Source organism: Anthonomus grandis, chromosome 15 (genome assembly GCF_022605725.1).
Source record: "Anthonomus grandis grandis chromosome 15, icAntGran1.3, whole genome shotgun sequence".
Lineage (NCBI taxonomy): Eukaryota > Metazoa > Arthropoda > Insecta > Coleoptera > Curculionidae > Anthonomus > Anthonomus grandis.
In genome coordinates, this window is record NC_065560.1 from 18,958,215 (window position 1) to 18,977,921 (window position 19,707).

General features: G+C 34.1%; 1 protein-coding gene across 1 annotated transcript in view; it reads right to left on the reverse strand.

Moving 5' to 3' along the window:
• LOC126745138 (protein timeless homolog) overlaps positions 1-19,707 on the reverse strand; it is an 817,207-nt gene that overhangs the window by 50,896 nt on the left and 746,604 nt on the right. Inside the window, exons 12-14 of the mRNA XM_050452863.1 lie at positions 7,343-7,381; positions 5,011-5,101; positions 59-260 (exon numbers count right to left, since the gene is read on the reverse strand). Of these exons, the coding sequence (XP_050308820.1) occupies positions 59-260; positions 5,011-5,101; positions 7,343-7,381 (332 nt within the window). The remainder of the gene's footprint in view (positions 1-58; positions 261-5,010; positions 5,102-7,342; positions 7,382-19,707) is intronic.

Consider the following 19,707-nt stretch of genomic DNA (forward strand, 5'->3'; position numbering starts at 1 on the left):
TAAGTAATTAATCAAAATAAAACTCTAGTGCTGCAATAAAAAAATCTTTTTATCTTACCTTGTACTCTGGAACATCTTGTACCTCAAAAATATGTTGAAAAGTTCTAAAAATGCTAAGTTGGCATACCATTACGCTCATTTTTGAATCAAAAGCTATTCTATGTAATAACTTAGCCACACAATGGTTAGTATGCGTTGAGTTTACGTTAAACTCTTTAAGAGCCAGGGATGCAGCTCGTACGATCCTTGGATGACATAACCTAAACATGATAAAATAATCAGTAAAATATTAGATGTTTTTTATACAATTACAATCTATATATCACCAAAAAGTCTAAACAATCCTTTCATCGCCTAGAAATATACTTTACTATTTTTTATAGACACTAGTAAATTTTGCCCATTTATTCAATTCGACGTACCAGTATCTTTATTTCAAACTGCTTTCACAAAACCGCTTGAAAAATAGTTTTTTAAGAATATTGAAGGAGATTATATACAGGGTGGTGCATCGAAAACGAAACAGAGGCATTTACTGGCAGTTCAGTTTTTTTTTTGGAAATACTGAACTGTCTGAGGGGGCACAAGTTTGGTGAAAAATCACGTTAACGTAACGTAACGTGGCGCCTCTTGGGCGGGGGTGACAGCACTAAAGTACATGAATTTTACATCATTATAAAGAAAATGTAATCACTTAACTCCCCTTTCCATTTAAGATTTTAGGTGTGGTGCCACCCCCACCCAGAGGCCTGCACGTGTTACCAAACTTATGTCGCCCTTGAAAACAAAATCGACGGGTCTGAGCCTTTTTCCAAAAAAAAAACTGAACTTCTAGTAAAGGCCTTTGTTTCGTTCTCGATGCGTCACCCTGTGTATAGGGTGGAAATTTAAAAATGGTACCCGGTAAATAAGTACTGGCATCGCCTATTTGCTCCGGCAGTACTCCACTGTCTTGCAGGCTCAAGAATTTTCTCGGTTAAAATGCAAAAAAAATATTTAGAATATGATACTTTAACACAGTCGTATCAATCTGCTCATACAGCAAAAATGCCATTAAAGCTATTACGACTTAAGAGGGGAGCTCCAAGCTTATACTAAAGTCTATAGAGGTCCTAGAACTGGTGAAGAAGAGTTGTAGGGTTCAGCTTATCTAGAAGCGCATCACATCAGAGAAGGAGTAGACTCTCTTGCTTGATTGAGATCCGCAAAACTGCCAGTAGGCCCTGAATATAATCGGCATATTGAAATGCGTAGCTGCTGCATCAATGAAGAGACTGGTTGATAGAAAGGAGGGAAGCATAGGCAGACATAGGCGCATATACAGGGTGTCCCACTTAAGATGGATATAAGCCTATATCCTGGTTATTTGTTGAGCGATGGTTTTCATTTTTGGTTGGAGGTTTGGCCAGGGTAAGAAATGCGATACTTCACAGACGTACGTTTTAATGGAGTTTGATATTTTTTGATGCAAGAGTAAACTACCTTTAGGACTCTGTTATATTATATTGAATCCTCCTGACCCATGATACTTAAGCTTTAATTTTGATAAATATTGATACAGAGTGTGTCATTAAATTAAGATATTTTTATAATTATTTTTTTAAGTACATACTTACGATGCCACTAAAAAAAATAAGAGTCTTCGACCAAACCACCACAATTTCTAATGAATTTTTCATAAGTTATCCTATTTCTTAAGCAACCTTTTGGTGATTCTTGTCTAGAAATGTGTACACATGCTGGTCTTATTTGAGTTTATAATTCTTCTAAAGTTCGTGGACAGGTTTTATAATCTTTATTTTTGATACCACCCCACAGAAGGAAGTCTAGAGGTGTGAGGTCTGGAGGTTTAGAGGGCCATGCTACAAAAGAATTATTGCGACCAATCCATTCATCTTGAAAAATTTCATTGAGCCATCTGCTTATAGGTACAGCATTATGGATCGGAGCACCATCTAGCTGAATTTACAAAATCTCTCTATAAGTTAACGGCAAAAAGTATAAATATATAGAAACTAACACGAATATGGAAACAAAATAATATTATTCTTAAGGCACGCGTCGAAATTATTGATATTTCACTGTCATATTGTTAAGCCTAATAAAATGTATGCAGTTTTAGAATTAATATGCGTTTAAGTTTAGCAGAAAAAATAGAAATAGTAAGAGATGGTACGCAAAACCGTTAAGACAATTTAAGATAATTCCATTCTGACCACTTATTATCGTACAGCACGGTGTCTAAAGTGAATCGAATGTTTAATTAACGGGGTTTGATGGTAGGAGAAACTAAGTATTTTAAATAATTTCTTACTGACTACAACATCCAGTTTAAACTTTTATAGCAATCGAAAGAGTATAGTTTCCAGATATTTGAAAAGAAACTACACTAAGATTTTTGCACACGTTACAACTAGGTGATGATCGGAAAAGAATGAAGTTTAACCATGCAGGATAAATTTTACAAAATCCACAGTCTATTTGGTAACATTATTATGAAAATGTAAATATAGGTTAGTAGAGAGAGAGAGAAAACTAGAAGAATATAGTTTTTCTACTATTTTATTCGTAATTTGTAGTTATTCGTTATTCGAAATGTATTCGTAGGGTTTATTTAAGGTTCTACGTTTAGTTTAATATTTTCATATGTAGTGTCTAGGTTTTAAGTAGTTCATCTTGTTTGAAGGCTCTATTTTGGCCCCAATTTAGGTTATTTAGGTTATATTATTATAAATCTTTGTATTTTGAATTTTATAGAACTTTATGATTAGTTGCTTTGACTGTCAGTATTCTCTTGAAATTATTGGTCTCTTTCGGCAAAAACAATAAAACAAATCTAAACATTTCTAAATTGTTCCATGGATCTTTAAAAGGAACGCGTTTCATGACATTTTATTCAGTTTTAATTGTTTAATCAGTTTTTACCTTGAAAACAATTAAACGACAGTCAACGCTGGTTAGGTTAGAGTTTTTCATATTGCCAATAAAAGTATGTTCCTTAAATTCGTTACAATATGAACACATTATCAAATGCCAAATGAATTAATTTATGAATGTTTTTTTCAATTAAAAATTCCACTAAGCCATTCTAAGTAGTTCTCATAATCCGAATTTGAATGAATTTGGCGCCCTGTAACTTTGACACTGTAATTGTTACAGCAGTGCCTCTATGAAACTCAATTGTACAAAATATGACTCTTTTGTTCTATAAAATATTTCGTTTAAGAAAATTTTTGACAATAAAAAAGAATTTATTTCCCCTTGAAAAGTGCAAAACACTGCGTTTTGGTGACTTTGGCGACCTCTTACTTTATTTCTACTTTTGAAATTTATTTTCTTCATTAAAATCTTGTTAAATAAGTGATATTTTTCCTTCCCCCTCTTATCTTTTGAATGCGTTTGTATAAAAAATTGGAAATTTTTCACACATCATTAGCAACCTAAATACTACCTTTTGGTCCCTAGATCATTTTGCAAAACTTCAAAATAGCGGCGGGACGCCATTTTGAAACATAAAATGAAATAGAAAGAGGGGTCATGCGATACATCGTTTGAAAGCTTTCACTGAATGCTTTATGGTCCTTGAATATTAAGTCATTACTTCTACCCGTAGCAAAATGGCACCCTTTCAAAAATCTTATTTTTCACATGTTTATTTCCATTTAAAATGATTAAACTAAGCCTCATAACAAAAATACAAAGGTGTAAGATCAGGCGACCGGACTGGCTACTCAGTAGGTGAGTACGCCCTCGATGACGAATTCACCGATTAGGGTAAGTATTACTCAAATATTTTCTAATATTTCTGCTAGAGTAAGGTGGTGTCCCATTTTGTTAAAAAAATGGCTCCAACTCAAATTAATGAGGATTGTTTTCAATAATCTCAAGGATCAGTGGTACTATTGCATTTTTCAACATGTTTAAGTAAAGGTTTCCTGTAAAATTTTGGTCTAAAAAGAGAGTCCCAACAATGTGATTCACTAATATGCCAGCTCAGTGTGTTTCACGAAATACGTTTCGTGATTTACGTCACTCCAATAGCGAACATTTTGTCTACTTTTTTGAATCGTAATGTTCATATTCAGTACATTCATCGCTAAAACAAATGTTCTTCATATAAGTATGCTGGCGTCCTATTCTCTCGGTTATTACTTTGCAGAATTCCATACGTCAATCAGGATGATCTTCTGTCAATTGATGAACCATTTGAATTTAGATGGAAAAAATTTATATTTTTTAGGTACTCTTTTCACAGAATATGTGTCACCAACTGTGGAAGTAGACTGTTGTGGATCTCTTACCGTAGCTGGTATAATATACACCTGTTTTTCCTCTGGATAGTTGGGACGCCCTGCAAAAGACAAGAGTGGGTGGAGACAATTAAGAGCCGCACTATAGTACACGTATATAACTAATATTAAAAACTTATTAGGTAATACCGTGCGAGATGTCTTTCAAATATCTTTATGTTCTATCACTGAGGATATTGAGGCCACAATTTAAACAGTAAACTCTAAAGTTTTTCGTCTAGAGTCGGATGAACTAGGTATTCAATTTAATATAAGTACAATTTAATATAAATTAAATATTTAAAATTGTTTTCTACGTTTGGCAAATGTCTTTCATGGGTGACAAAATACTTATGCATTGTCATGCAACAGGCAAACATAATGTTTAAGAGAGAATGACAATGCTTCAACCATTTGTGCTTAAGTATGTATATTAAATAAGAAGCCAATGCACATAATTTTTTATTGCTTAATATTTAAAGTTATTGTAAATGTCATTTTGTAATAATATGATCATAGCGGGTGAATTCACAGTAAAGCCTGATACATTATACAATAAAGCGAGTTAGAAAGAAGAAAATTTCTCGGCACTTGGGAGTTCAGACTTTTGGTAATATAGACAAGTTAATATGAGCTAAGTTTTTAAGTATTTAAGTTTTTGATTTTCAATAATACATATTGTAACTTAACTTAAGAAAAGTTAATACACTACCTGCCTTACCTTTTAATAAAATCGTTAAACTTAAAGTCGCATTCTTGATATGTCTCCTGTTCTCTATCTTCTTCATCTTCCTCATTTTCATTATCTGAAACTATTTTTAGAATGATATATTACCAAGAATTAATATAATAATGATTCTAAGTTATCTTAAATCTAAAAAATACATAAAAATGTATAATGTACTCCTATATTGTATATTTAGAAAAGCTACACATTCTTGGACAAATGTAAAGAGCACAATTCACATATTATATATGCAACTCAGGTGTATTTTTGGAAACAAATTAATAATATTTGTTAAAAATTTTATTTTTCTTATTCAAAATTAAAACGTACGTAGAAAGATAATCTAATCCAATCGTGATGCGTAGGAATGCTAATTCACAGATCTTATCATAGTATTGAATAATAAGTGGAATTGTTTTATGATTGGAACCTTTCGTATGACACTCAAATTACAAGACAGTTTTACCACTGACCAAACCTCCTTATTTTACTCGCGACACGTGTGTCGCTAACGATGTTAGCATCTTCGGGGAAGACGAAGTTTTTATCCGCTGCCGAAGATCAGAAAAGAAAAAAAAAGAAAAGAAAAATCAGCGGATAGAAAAAAAATTAAATCAAAAGAATGAACATAAACCTGGATTAAATCAATGCCAATCTACTAAATGGACTGCAAATAAACATTTAATATCGGATGTCTGACGTTTATGATAGACTGATTTTCTAAATTCTACTATATTAATTGCTACTAATTATAAACTAGTTGTTTCGGTTTCGTTATATCACTCTAGTCTGCATCCAAATGCTGTTATTTTTTGTTTTCGTTGTCCATGAACGGTTTAATCTTAATGCTTGCTTGTTTTATTCGAACCGAAGAAGATTGGTTAAGTAAATTATGCTAATTTAGATTTTTCCTTTGAGGATATATGTGATGGAGAAAATTTCTAGACCTCACGTACCTCTAATTTAGATAAACTTCGTGCCAGGGTACGAGAAACACTGAATAATAAAAACACTAAATGCCGAAATGTTGCGGAATACTCGTCGAAAGTTCTATAACAGGCTGGGATATTGTTTAGCATAAGCCGGCGGTATTTAACTGTTTTTAAGGATATTATTATTAATTTAATTTGAAGACAAATTTTGTATAATTTTGGTTACGGCAGAATATCAGGTTTATTTTCGGTTTAAAATAAATAATTTCAATCATAATCTGCCATATCAAAACTCCGCATACTTGTTTCTAAACTAGCGGTATAGTACCCGTGTCAAGGGATATGGTTAAATTAATTCGAGACTATGCCTTCCTATATTATATGTAATTTCCTATGATCGTCGCTTTCGTTTTCATACCGGTATACAGGGTGTTAGTAAATAAGTGCGATAATTTTCAGGGGGTGATTCTGCATGGAAAAATAATGACAGTTTGCTATATAAACCTATCCGCAAATGCTTCGTTACCCGAGATACCGGGTGTTAAAGTTTTTCTTAAAAATTGACGATGTATTTATTGCTTTGAAACCGGTCGAGATATGCAAATGAAGTTTGAGGGTTATAATGTTGTTGTATTAAATGGTTCTTGATAATATATTAAAGAAATGAAAAATTCGCATCAAGATGTTTTTTTTTGCATAAAAACGGCGTTACATACGAAAAAATGGTGAGAGAGGTTTTTTTGTCACAAATAGAACGAGGAATACAAAAAATATTTTTAATTTAAAATATCACAGTAGTGTAACATTTTTTTTTTAAGAAAAAAAATGTTACACTACTGTGATATCATTAGATCATTACCCGTATGCGCGCCGCGCCAATGATGAACATAAAATTCTTAATTGATATAATTCTAAAAAATACGCTATAACCGCCTCTTAAAACCCTCCATATTTCATTTGCATATCTCGATCGACCTTAGAGCAATAGATAAATCGTCAATTTTTAAGAAAAACTTTAACAATCCGTATCTCGGAAAACGGAGCATTTGCGGACATACGTTTATATAGCAAACTGTCATTATTTTTCCATGCCGAATCACCCCCTGAAGTTTGCCGCACTTATTTACTCACAACACCTTGTATAATACATTAATAGTTTTCTTGGTTTTAAATTATACTATTTGCCTTTAACTGATTGTTGGATTCGGAAAAACTAATATAAACACACGCATTTCTGGTTGATTTGAATTCAAGAACCATTTAAATTAAACTGTAACTTGTATAATCTAATTGTAGAAAGTTTTCTATTTCTAATTAACCATATATTCTTAACAAACAAAAATAAGTTTTTTTTTTAAATTAAGATAAATACGGCTGAATATAACAAAACTTACCGTCATCGGACTCATTGGGCTGTGCTTCTTTTGTATTCTCTGTAAGAAAAAAAAGGAAAATAATAAAACTCCTAAATCACGAAATATAGAAATAACATTAAAGCAAATGTATCTAGATAAAAAAATCTCTTCAGTAAAAATATTAATTATGATTTGAAATATAGTATTGGGCGCAGATACATAAAAAGATGGCTGGCGATGACAAAGCACCGGCGAGTAATCTGAAGATTTTGTGTAAAAAAAGTATTTTTCTCACCACAGTTAAGTGTGACTCACCATAGTTAAGTGTGAATCTGGTCAATCAGGGTAATATAATTTATGTACATTAAAATATTCCAGGCTTGAGGGCCATAGAAAAGGATAATATCGTGAAATGTTATGGAAGCACGAAAGTGAGGTCATGATGCGAACAAATATGTCTCAATAGAAAATTTTCAAAGATATTATTATTGCGAAATTGCGAGCAAAAAAGGCCTACAGGCCTAGGAGGCCCAGAGTACCATGAAAAATAATTAAATTATTGGAGCAAAAATCAATTGTGGAATTGTCTAATGTCATCCATCTCTCCGGACCCCATCAAGAACGGCAGCCGAATACGTCCAATACCAAATGTTGCCTGATCTCTTCAAATCAATGACGCTGGCCGTGCTGCTGGTGCGAAAACACGCTCAACTAGTAAATTTGACGTCACGACTAAAAAAACGCCGACAACCCGGGCATTCACCCAACAGCTGAGTCAATCAGCCCCATGAAACTTGATTTGCCAAAACGGAATTTCGGAGGGCGGCCATCTTAGGGTGACTTGACATTAGGAAAATTTGACAGTAGTAATGTTAGCGACACTTTTGAAGTTGACTTTTTTTATTTATATTTTGATCAAGCGTCGCCTCGTGGGTCAAGGAAAATTTGCAGAAATTAATGGCTGTCTATTTACCGTAATTTTTAGTTTCAAGTTATATTTTTTGTCGAATTAGGGTGTAAAATTCGGAATGGAGTAAGTTTTCTCCACATACATATGTATTAATTTACCATTAATTATTCCTTAGTTCTCCATCAATGCTACTAGGGTTTGCTTCAATATTTTCAACAAATTTTATTGATAATTTGATAAATATTCATTTCTCTTTAGAGAATAGAAAAAAACATTATTATTAATGCTGGTCTTTCACAAGATAGCTTAACTCCTGCACAGGAAATTGTTGTTATACAAAAGCAATTCCCTGTATAAATTGAGGTTACTTCTGAAAAATGAAAGAGTGTATATTGCCTCTTTAATGTATTTATAGAAGAAAATCTTAATGAAGTAACTAAAGAATTATACCACATTAGCTCTTAATTGCTATAAAAATCCAGTCAAAGAATTTCAGGATATAAAGACTTACTAAAGACTAGATATAAGCTTCTCAAAATTTCAAGCAAACATATCATGCTTTATATATAAATATTATCATATATTCATGATTAAAGGTCTTTAAAAAACTTATAAAATGCCTTACTTTTTTACACAACATACAATTTAGGCGGAGGTTGTAAAAAATCTTATAATTAAGACCTAAAACCTTAAAGAGTTGTACTTAATTAGGATGAAGGTCTGTGTAACTGTTTGTGATCAAGATAGTACTAATATAGGCGCTATAAAAGAGTTAACTCTTGAATATACTGAAAACCAGCCAAATCTATATAATGTTGTTGTTAGGCAATTTATTACTACAAAATATAATGTTGTGTAACAACTAGTTGAACATTACATATTCCATTTAAATATGTATAGTGTCTTTTACTAAAGAAAGAAGAAATATTATTTTTTGTGTATGAGATATGTGTATCAATATTACTTGAGGACATTCTTTGAAAAAATTGTTTAATAGTACTTGAATATAATTTTTCACTAATATATCGAAAACTCACACAAACAGACCACATAATTTCAAATCATTCCGACCATCCCCACCAACTTAAAGGGGGACGTACTTGTAGACCCTTAAAAGCACGCATAGCTGAGCATTAAAGTAAACCCCCTTCTGCATTTAGTGAACACAATAAGATCTAGTAAGCACAATTTTAGTTCAAAGTCTAATTCTAAACTCCTTCAACAAGTTACGTCTAAACATTACCACCGACTTGATTTTCTTAAATATGTTTTATCACTAATGAGCTGAACAATAATCCCTCATGCTTAAATATACAAGTAAACCTCAATAGACCTTACGTTTCGATACAAAGAAGACTGCACAATTTACAATTTTATAATTAATATCTTTTCTGATTGATGCTGTTTTAAGTTTTATTTTACATCGTTAAAAAAATTGCAATCTATTTTCAGGCTTCTTACCAAAACACAAATTCATTGTTGAAGTCTAGTTTGTTTCACCCTTTTTTGTTTTAACGTCCAATTTTTGTGACAATTTTGTGGTCAATTTTCTAGACTAATTTGTTGCCACTATTTTTTTAACAGGTTTGACGCTGGTTCTGAAGTTGACAGTAGGATAACTGTAACCTATTTTAACGTTGTGTTTCCCGCCTTTTAACACGATTTAAATATAAGCATGGAAGGGTACTAATGTCTCCCCTTTTTTTCAAATTTGTACGTCCTTCTACATTTAGTGGTGAGTTATTTGTAGTCTTAAATGTTTTTAAATGTTGTTTTATTTGTGAAAATGTTTTTTCCACTATGTGGAACTCCTGGGGTAATTGACAACGTTTTATCTCTCTATTTTTAAAACCCCTTTTCCTATATTAAAAAATTACATTCAACTCACTTTTAATTAGCACAAATAACTCATACGCCGAAAGCGCTGATTAATAAACGCTTTGCTCTAAATATATCTAGTTTGTCCTATGGATGGAACCTTTGGTGTGACGCTTAAAATACGAGACGGTTTTACCACTAACCAAAACTCTTTATTTTTACTCTCGACACGTGTTTCGCTAACGATTTTAGCATCTTCGGGAGAAGATGATTCTCAAAATTCTCAAAAATAAAGAATTGGTTATTGGTAAAACTGTCTCGTAATTTTATATCTAGTTTGTTTTGTTTCTTTTTTTCTCTTATAAAGTCTCTATTTTGCCAATTATCATCAACGAAGGTGGTTCTTAGCAAATGAGCTTTTTTTCTCCTCCTCTGCCTACTAACAATGATTTCAGTCCTCTGGACAGGATTTTCTTGATAATTATCTGCATTTCTATTTCTCAGTGTTCAGTATAAAGTCAAAGTTCTAAAAGCTACATGGTCATCTCGCAGCAGAAACTTCCTCCCATAGAGGTACTTGCAGAAGTGCTCCATCACTTTGACAACAGTTAGACACTCTCGATAAGTGATGCAACAGTTATGCTCTGGCTTGGACAGCGTCTTACTAAAATAGCCAACGATTTTTTTTTCTTGGCCATCCTGTATTTAAAACAGCATAACTCTTATGCCCATATTGCTAGCGTCGATGTCCAGTATAAATTTTCTTTCAACTAGCGGATAGTTCAGGATAGGCGCGCTTGTCACAGCTTCTTTTAGGTGCTTCAAAGCTTCCTGACAGTCTTGGGACCATTGGAATTTTCGTTTTCATTCTGTCAGCCTGGTCAATGATTTGGCGATGCTGGAAAATTCGGTAGTCACATAGCGTCGGTAGTAAGTGCATAATAGCAAGAAACTGCATAACTTTTGCGTCTCTTTGAGAACTAGCCAATTTTTGGCAGTCTGCACATTTGCCTTTTTTAACCGAAACTTTTTGACTGGAAACAATATAACCCAGATGCTGCAGAGATCTTTGAAATAGATGACATTTCTTTGCTTAACTTTAGTCCAGAACCTCGTAGCCTCAGGAATACTTCTTCTAAATTTTTCATGTGGTCCTCGATTTTGCTACCACAATAATATTATCAAGGTAAGCAAGTCAAGTCTTCCAGAACAATCCTCTTAAAACCGTTTTTATCCAGCACCCACCGTGAAAGCTGTCCTTTCTCGATCTTCAGAGGCCAACTCAACTTGCTAGTTCAGGTCTACGTTGGAAAATATGTTTGATCCAGTCAGGGTGTCCAAAGTGTCATCAACGCAAGGGAGTGGATAATTGTCCTTTTTAGTCACAATATTAAGCTGGCGGTAATCTACGAAAAACCTGCTGAAAAAACCCAACAAATTTTTAACCGATGAAGACTATGAACTGCTAGATGATGGTATGAAGCCTTCCTTGGTCATACTCTCAACAATATTATCAGCTTCGTCTCTCTTGGCCAGTGGTAGTCATCGAGCTGTAAGGCTGCTACAAGAGATGGGATGAGCATCTCTTGTAATAATTTTGTTCTGGAGTATGTTGGTCTTCTCTTTCTTCCCAGTATCAAAAACATCTCGAAATCTGTTAAGCAAAAACCAAAACACTTCTAATCAGGCCTTTGGCCGGTACCTGACGACGATACCAGCCCTTTTAATTCTTTCAAGAATGCAACTTGTCGAAGTATTGCTGAAACATGCCTTCTCTAATAAGACAAGATACGCAAATGATTTTCTACAATATTCACTACCCTCACAGGAATTTTGTTTTCAGCAAGTACAAGGGTCTTTCCCACTGCTATCCCTCTACCAACAGACTTGTCATGCATTGCTAGGTTTATCAATACATCAACGATCTGCAAAACGATCGAATCTGAAACAATATGGCATCCTCTGGCAAGTTTCCTCCGGAAGTAGGACTCGAGCACGTTGAGTCCCCTCATAGTGTAAAATAACTTCCCCATCGTCGATCTTCAGGACTCTTTCTCAACTCAAAGCCTTGGTGTCCATTATATCCGTTCTGATGATCACCTCATCCTCAATTCAACCACTAAAACAGTATGCTTAAATGTGGCTTTTTCTATAGTAAATTTAATGTTTCTTTCACCATGAATAATTGCTCGATGACACTTTGATTACCGAACCTAGCTGCAGACGTCGCGTCCAGTCTTATGAGTGTTTTTATCGCATCTGTATTCAGCAGCACAGTAGAAAAGGTTCCATCAAAATACGTGTTCACGAAAACACTGTTAGTATAGTGAAGCAGCGAGGAGACCTGGGCGGTATTCATTGAAGCTTGCTGAATGCAGATGGACGATCACCCTTTCGCATCGACCTTATTTGGTTTTCCGGATTGGCAGGAGTGGAACTTGCGCCTTCTGGATAGTGTCTTTTTATGCGATCTTTTTTGCTACATTTCCTATACTCCAACTTCCGGTCCTGACGGCTACATCCTTCATTAACCTCGCTATTGATCCGTTTAACCGATTCCTCAAAATTGCCCTCTCCTGGAATCACTTACCGGGCACGAGCGTGCGGCCCTTGTTTGTTATTTTTCGCAGCTTCAAATTTAAGGATTGTGTTAGTGCATCTACTAGCTTAAGTGGATGTGCTAGTAATAAGGCCTACCTCATTTCACCATCGCGGAGTTCATCCAGGAATGCTTGTATTGCCTCCATTAGTGAGAAAAATCTCTTTTTTCAGTAACAAAGATTTTTCTAGAATTTGTTCTTTTTTATAGTTTCTTATTTTCTAATTTTTTTTCTTCCAACCTGGCATAATTCTCTCTTAGGTGACACAGTTTTTTTCCAGTTTTGCATTATTTTTTAGCAATTTAGCATCTAGGCTGGCGAAATTTTCTATCAATTCGTTTTTCAAACCTTCTAGCTTTGCAGAATTTTCCAGAAAATAATTTTTCAAACCTTGCAACAATTGACCGAGATCGCTGGTTAACAACATAAGGTTGTTTGAGTTATCGCCTTCTTCAAGTAATTCATTACGAACCGCTCTGGTAAATCGGTTTTATTTCCCGTCGTATTCTTTATCAGTCCCTTACCTCCAGCTTTTTCAGTTCAGGAACTTTTAAATCCATTCATTAGCTTTGGCATTTTCACACTTCTCACACTCAGTTCACTATTATTTATGTCTTATCAATGTCCAGTTGACTGACGTCCAATTTACACAACATACCTGACACCACTATGTACCCATTCGTTAGATGTGAATCTGAACACTTGATGCACAAAAATAGTCTACTGATTTATTTTACACGTACACACTAAACACGATCACTCAAGACTGGTAGAAATATTTATTTACGCTGTATTTATTTACTGCTATTTATATCGATTTTAAAAGTCGCGCCAATATTATGACTTGAACTGGCGTTCTTATATACCCGGCAAACCATGGTTCCGGAAGATTCGCTAACCTTTCACGCGTCTCCAGAGATGTCGTACAGCCCGCTTGCGTCAATACGATGTTTCCGAAATAACGACAAATGTATCCGATATTCGCAGATTATCTTATAACCGAGATTCGCAGTGTTGCCAATATCGTTACAATATTTTTATAGTAGGTATACAATTGAGTATTTTGGTATAATATCAGCTATTAAATACTGCTGGGGCTTGCCTTAAACCATTAACTGATCTTATAAATTTATCTTTTAAAAAGGGAATTTTTCCAAATTCGTTAAAAATATCTAAAGTTATACCGTTATTTAAAAAAGGGGATCGAGTTTTAGAGTTTAGAGGGGTTTTGAGTGAAGGCATGAGGAACACGCGACTTGTTGCCTCGTGTTAAGTGCACTCCGCCCGAGATCCACTATGAGTCTCGCGCGGGTGGCCGCTTTTGTGCTACACTGTGGAGGTGGAATTAACAACAACCCCGAACATGAGATTAGGGTTTTTATTCACTTCTTTACAACTTTTCTGACTAAAACTAAATTAACAAAAACAGAAAGAATTTCTCGAGATAAACAAAAGGGACCGACTGACTTGCACCTTTTTTGACAATCCTCACCATTGACGTCTACGTGACATCGGCAAGGAGAAGAGACGGCAAGACGGCTAGAACTCGGGTCGCGGAACAAGCACTTGCTTGCGTTGGCGACGACTTGGTAGGGTAGCGCTGCTAGGCAGTGGCGCCACAGAGTTATGCCTGACAATTACAGTCCCATAGCCTTAACCTCTTGTTTTTTCTAAAATTTTTGAATATGCAATGCTTGATTGGCTTATGTCTTATTTGAAAAAAAATCGATGTGTTTGGTAGGTCCACGACACGACGTCTGCTGTTTTGGCATTTTTGTCGAGGGTAATCGAGGCTCTTGAGGCGGGTGCAAAAATCCCCTGTTGGGATATTTTGTGATCTCAGCAGGGCGTTTGACTGCATAGATCATACTTTACTCTTGGATAGAATGGAATCTTATGGTGTAAGGGGAGTAGTGTTGAGCTGGTTTGCATAATTTTTGGCAGATCCCTCACAATATGTAGCAGTGAGGGATAGCTTCGGATCTAGTATGCGGTCTGAAAACCTTAAAGTGGACATTGGGGTTCCACAAGGTTCCGTATTGGGTCCGGTGTTGTTTCTTTTATTTATTAATCCCTTGCCTTTGGCAATAACACATAGTGTCATCGCCATGTATGCTGATAATGCATCTGCGCTTGTCCGAAGACAGAACATGGAAACAATTGATGTATCTGCTGGAAAAGCCTTAAGGGAACTTAGCAATTGGTTTATTTTAAATCAACTTTACATGAACAATAAAAAGACTAATTACATGGTTTTTCATGCATGTCATAGTCAAATAAATAGTGATATTAATTTATGTGTAACCAACGATAACGATTGTTTGAAACGCCAAAAATCAGTTGAGTTTCTTGGCTTAACATTGGATGATTCACTTTCTTGGGAATCTTATTGTGCTGAGTTGTCGATGAAGCTCGGTAGCTTATGTTATGCCATTAGGAACCTTAGGGTGGTAATGGAAATTAATTAACTAATTTGTCTATACCACGCTATTATGCACTTACGAATTTTGTACGGTATTCAGTTCTGGGGCTGTACGTCGCATGCACGTCGAGTGTTTATTAGCCAAAAACAGATTCTTAGGGGTATTGCCGGAGTATCACCGATGACTTGTCTATGCCTCATAGCAGGCTACTTATTTCTAAAAAACTTTTTTTTGTAATATATAGTATAGGTAGATATTTTTGAATTTTAGTTATCTAGGTAGTTATTTTTTTTGTTAGGCCAAGATTATAACATGTAAAACTGTGACGAAATCCATACACTTTGTGTCTATTTTTTTTGGATAATAAAAGTTTCGATTCGATTTGATTTGATTATTGATGGATGAAATCCAAAACTGGCAAAGACATCAACAACTCTCTGAGACTGACTTTGACCTGAGTTAAACCTCACATTAAAATCGCCAGGGATATTACATTTATCAGTTAGCGTAAGGGCATTCAGAAAATGCTACCAAGGAAATTCTCAAAATCGTCTGATAGAGATCGATATATGGTGAAAATCAGAGATTCATCAAATCTGATCCCGGCGATCTCGAAATCCAATTCACATATGGATCCAGGAGGTACAACATCAATGGGCTCACACTTTTCTCTCACTGATTTATGAACAAATATACACATCCCTCCATACAGCCCTACAAAATTTAGAAATCAGATAAAAGTCTTGTATATGCGTCACCCCTAACTCTGTTTCAGATAGCTAGTGCTCATTAGGACACAGGATGCTAGTCTTAGTCATGCACCTTTGAACACAGTTATTGAACATTAAGGTGCAATATGGTATTATTAAATTTATGTTGGTGACTGTTGCTTCTTTCTGTTGAAAAATCGGCGACGATAGGTAATAAACTTTTTTTGCAGTTACTTCTTTAGACCACATATCTGAGTCACCTGTGGCATAATGTTAGGGGTCACTCCAATCTAAAGGACTTGATTTGGTCATTTGATGTGCTTATCTTTTCAAACTCACAGTACAAAAAACCCCATCCTTAACTGAATTGTCGAGAGCCAGTCTTGATAGAAATATCCAGGAGTGATTGCGAGTTACATGGTTGTTTACAGTTGATTTTAAGTTCTTCTTTATGGAGGGCAAATGGGTTGCAGCTACCTTTAGAATATTAGTATTGATAACAATGGTTTATACGCTGCAAGAAAGAATTGAGTTGGTGGGCCTTTATTATCAACAATTTATTATAAAAAATGAAGTTCAGCATCCAGTGAGAAACGAAGTGGTAGAAATTGTAGTGTTGGGTCATGTTGAGTTAAAACCTAATACATCTGCCCAAAAAATTGCTACCGCACCTGGCGTGCCTAAAAGTACCGTTCACAAAATTCTAAAATTTCAAAAATATCATGCCTACAAAATCAAACTAGTACATGAGGCAAATGAACATGATTTTGATCATCGCGTGCAATTTTGTGAGTATTTCGAGAAACACATACGCAGCGACTTCAAGAACTTAATGTATTGGCTGGTATCCTGGGAGATCATATTTTTGGACCTTTTTTTATTAATATAAATCTTCTCTGACGCCATCAATGGCAGAATAACTGAGTTACTTCAACAAGAATATCAAAATATGGGATATCACCACATTATGCTGCTGCCGTTCGTCATTTCTTAAACAACGTATTTCCTGAACAATGAATGGCCGAAGAGGTACCGTAAAATGGCCTGTTAGATATTTCGATCTTAGCCCTTTACCACTCCCTTGAAGATCTTTGAAATAAATTTGTTAATGAATGTCAGTTAATAACTCTCGAAATGTTTGCTAATGTGCGCAGATGTTTTGAACAACATTTGCATTTTTGTGCGGAACTCAACGTGTTAGATCCTTTTTATTTTTTTCATGTTAAAAATAAGGTTTATTTTTTTATCTACAATTATTTCTTAGTCCATAAGAAACATCCTATATTCCTTAAGAACGAATTGATAAAAAAATTAAAATAGGGCTTTGTAGATAATTACCTTTAATTTAAGGTATCATATGTGTACCAAATTTGAGACAAATCTGATTTAAGGTTTTTGAATCTTGTACTTTTTTATGCTTTTATATATTTAACGGGATAGAGCCTTGCTCTCTTCGACCTTGTCAAGCTGTTGCCACATACAAATCCTAACAAAGTGAGGTTAGATTTATTTTGTTTATGTTGACGTTTATCCAATCTATTTTGCAATTCGTTATTCTAATAAGCAAACTAAAATGTCGATATGATTATTATAAGACCTACTAGTAACAAAAAGTATTTGAAAAATACGGAAAGGTGAAAAATATGGATTAAAACTTGTTTATTTGGTAAACATCGATATTTGCTCTTTCTGAAAAACTCGTACAAAGATGTATATTAATGGCAGAAAAATACAGAATGAATATATGTGAAGTTAAATGATTTTATTGTATTGATACAGACTTCATGATGCCAATCCAAGATTTTGACTCGGAGTTAAATGTTAGTTTGCAAGAGTACCATTAGAATTAGAATTAGAGAGTTACATTACCCCAAGAAATATAAACTACGAAAAGTAACAAATGTTGAAGCAGAATGTACTTTATATATTATCGAAAGTGTATGTTTTTATATATTTTGTTGGCTTGATTTTTATGATTAATGAAAGTCAAGTGGACCTGATGAATGTTGAGCACTTGACTTATTGTTTTTAATTTTAGTTTTAATAATATGTAAAATTTTATTTTCATTAAATGGAATAATGCTCATGCTTTGCCGTAAAATAACTGACCTGTTTATGTCTTTAGCCATATTTTTATTTTTAGCAATATTGCTTAAAAATCTTTTCGCTTCTTTTATAAAAAAAATCATTAAAGTAAGTAGCCACTTCTTTGGGATTAATTAAAACTCCATTATCATTAATTTTAATATTAGATACCTTTTTTTGGTGCCATTTAACTCTGACACAACATACCATATGGTTCTACTGGGATTTTCGGAATCAATAATTCTTTGCTGGTAAAATTGTTTTTTTTTAAATTATTAATCAAAGTTTTATGTTTGGCGCTATCAATTCTGTACACTGCATTGAGTGCCGGAACCGCACGTCGACGCTGATGTAGCTCCTTTAATAGCCTACTAGATTTACGAACTTCGTTAATAACCCATGACTTCTTGTTACTACCGGAATCCTATGGTTTAGTGGGAAAGTTGACATTAAAATGCCACACATATGATGAATAGAATATGTGAAACTGCAAATTAAAATTACTTTCTCTGTAGACCTCCTGCCAGCTATCATTCATAAGAGCATGCCTAAAATTGTCCACATTGTTCTGGGTAAAATTTCTGTTGAACATAGTAACCCGTTCAGTATTGTTTTTAAATAGACCGGTATTAAAAAATATGGTTTCATGATCTGATAATGTATTACTTTGAACAATCGCATCAGCACAGTCAGATAAATTTATAAAAATTAAATCCAATACAGTAGCCCTTTCAAGGCCAATACGAGTTGGTATATGAACCTGATTTCTTAAATTAAAACTGACCATTACATAAATAAATTGCTAGTTTTCTAGAGAATTAAGTGTTCATGTTAAAATCACCTAAATATATAATCTCGCGATTAGTTTTAAAATACTTTTCCATCATACAACACAAATTACGAATAAAAATATTAAAATCACCAATTGGTGCCCTATAACATAAAAAAATAAACAAACACTTATTTGGTGCATAAGGATATGATACCCCACATAATTCGATATCCCTTTCTGCACAAAAATAATCCAATTTAATATTGTCACAATTTATATCATTATGTGCCTAGATAGCTGCGCCACCATAAGTTAGATCATTGCGACAATAGTGTGCACGTAGACAATATCCCTCGATAACCATAAAATTTACATTATTTTAATTACCCCACGTTTCTGAGAGACAGAAAAATTTTAATTTTTTTTCCGTATAGTGACTTTTTTCAAAGTCAGATTTAGAAGTATTGAAACCTCTAACATTTAACAACATAATGTCATAAAAATCTGAGCAGTCAGGTGCTATATAATAAAAGCCCCCTCTAGGAGAAAAAATTATATAGATAATGTTTTTACAAACTCTCCTGTTCTATATAAAGCAACATGGTTTTAGACATTAACATTTCACCAATTCAGCAGTCACGGACCTGTGTGATAAAATTCTAGACGGTTTTGAAAGAGGTGTGTACTGTCAGGCTACTTTTTACGACCTGTCGAGGGCTTTCGAGTGGAACATGGTATACTTCTTAAGAAGCTCGCTTACTATGGGTTCGACGATCTGAGCATTAACCTGCCCAAATCTTTCTTGATGACTTTCTTTTTTTGACTAAAGTCCAGTTCAGAGATCTATTACAATCTTTGATGTGTCGCAGATGCCGCACTAACTAGTCCGTGCGCCTATGTCGTATTTATTGTCGCATGATATACATGTTTATATGGCAAAATTTTATATTGTTTATCTATGAAATCATTTTAAATATACATAAAACCCCATGTTTTATACTATTTTTTATTTTTCTTTCGAAAATGTCAATTTTTAGAAAGAAAATAATATCACAAGAAAATAATATCAAAAAATTGACCGCGGAC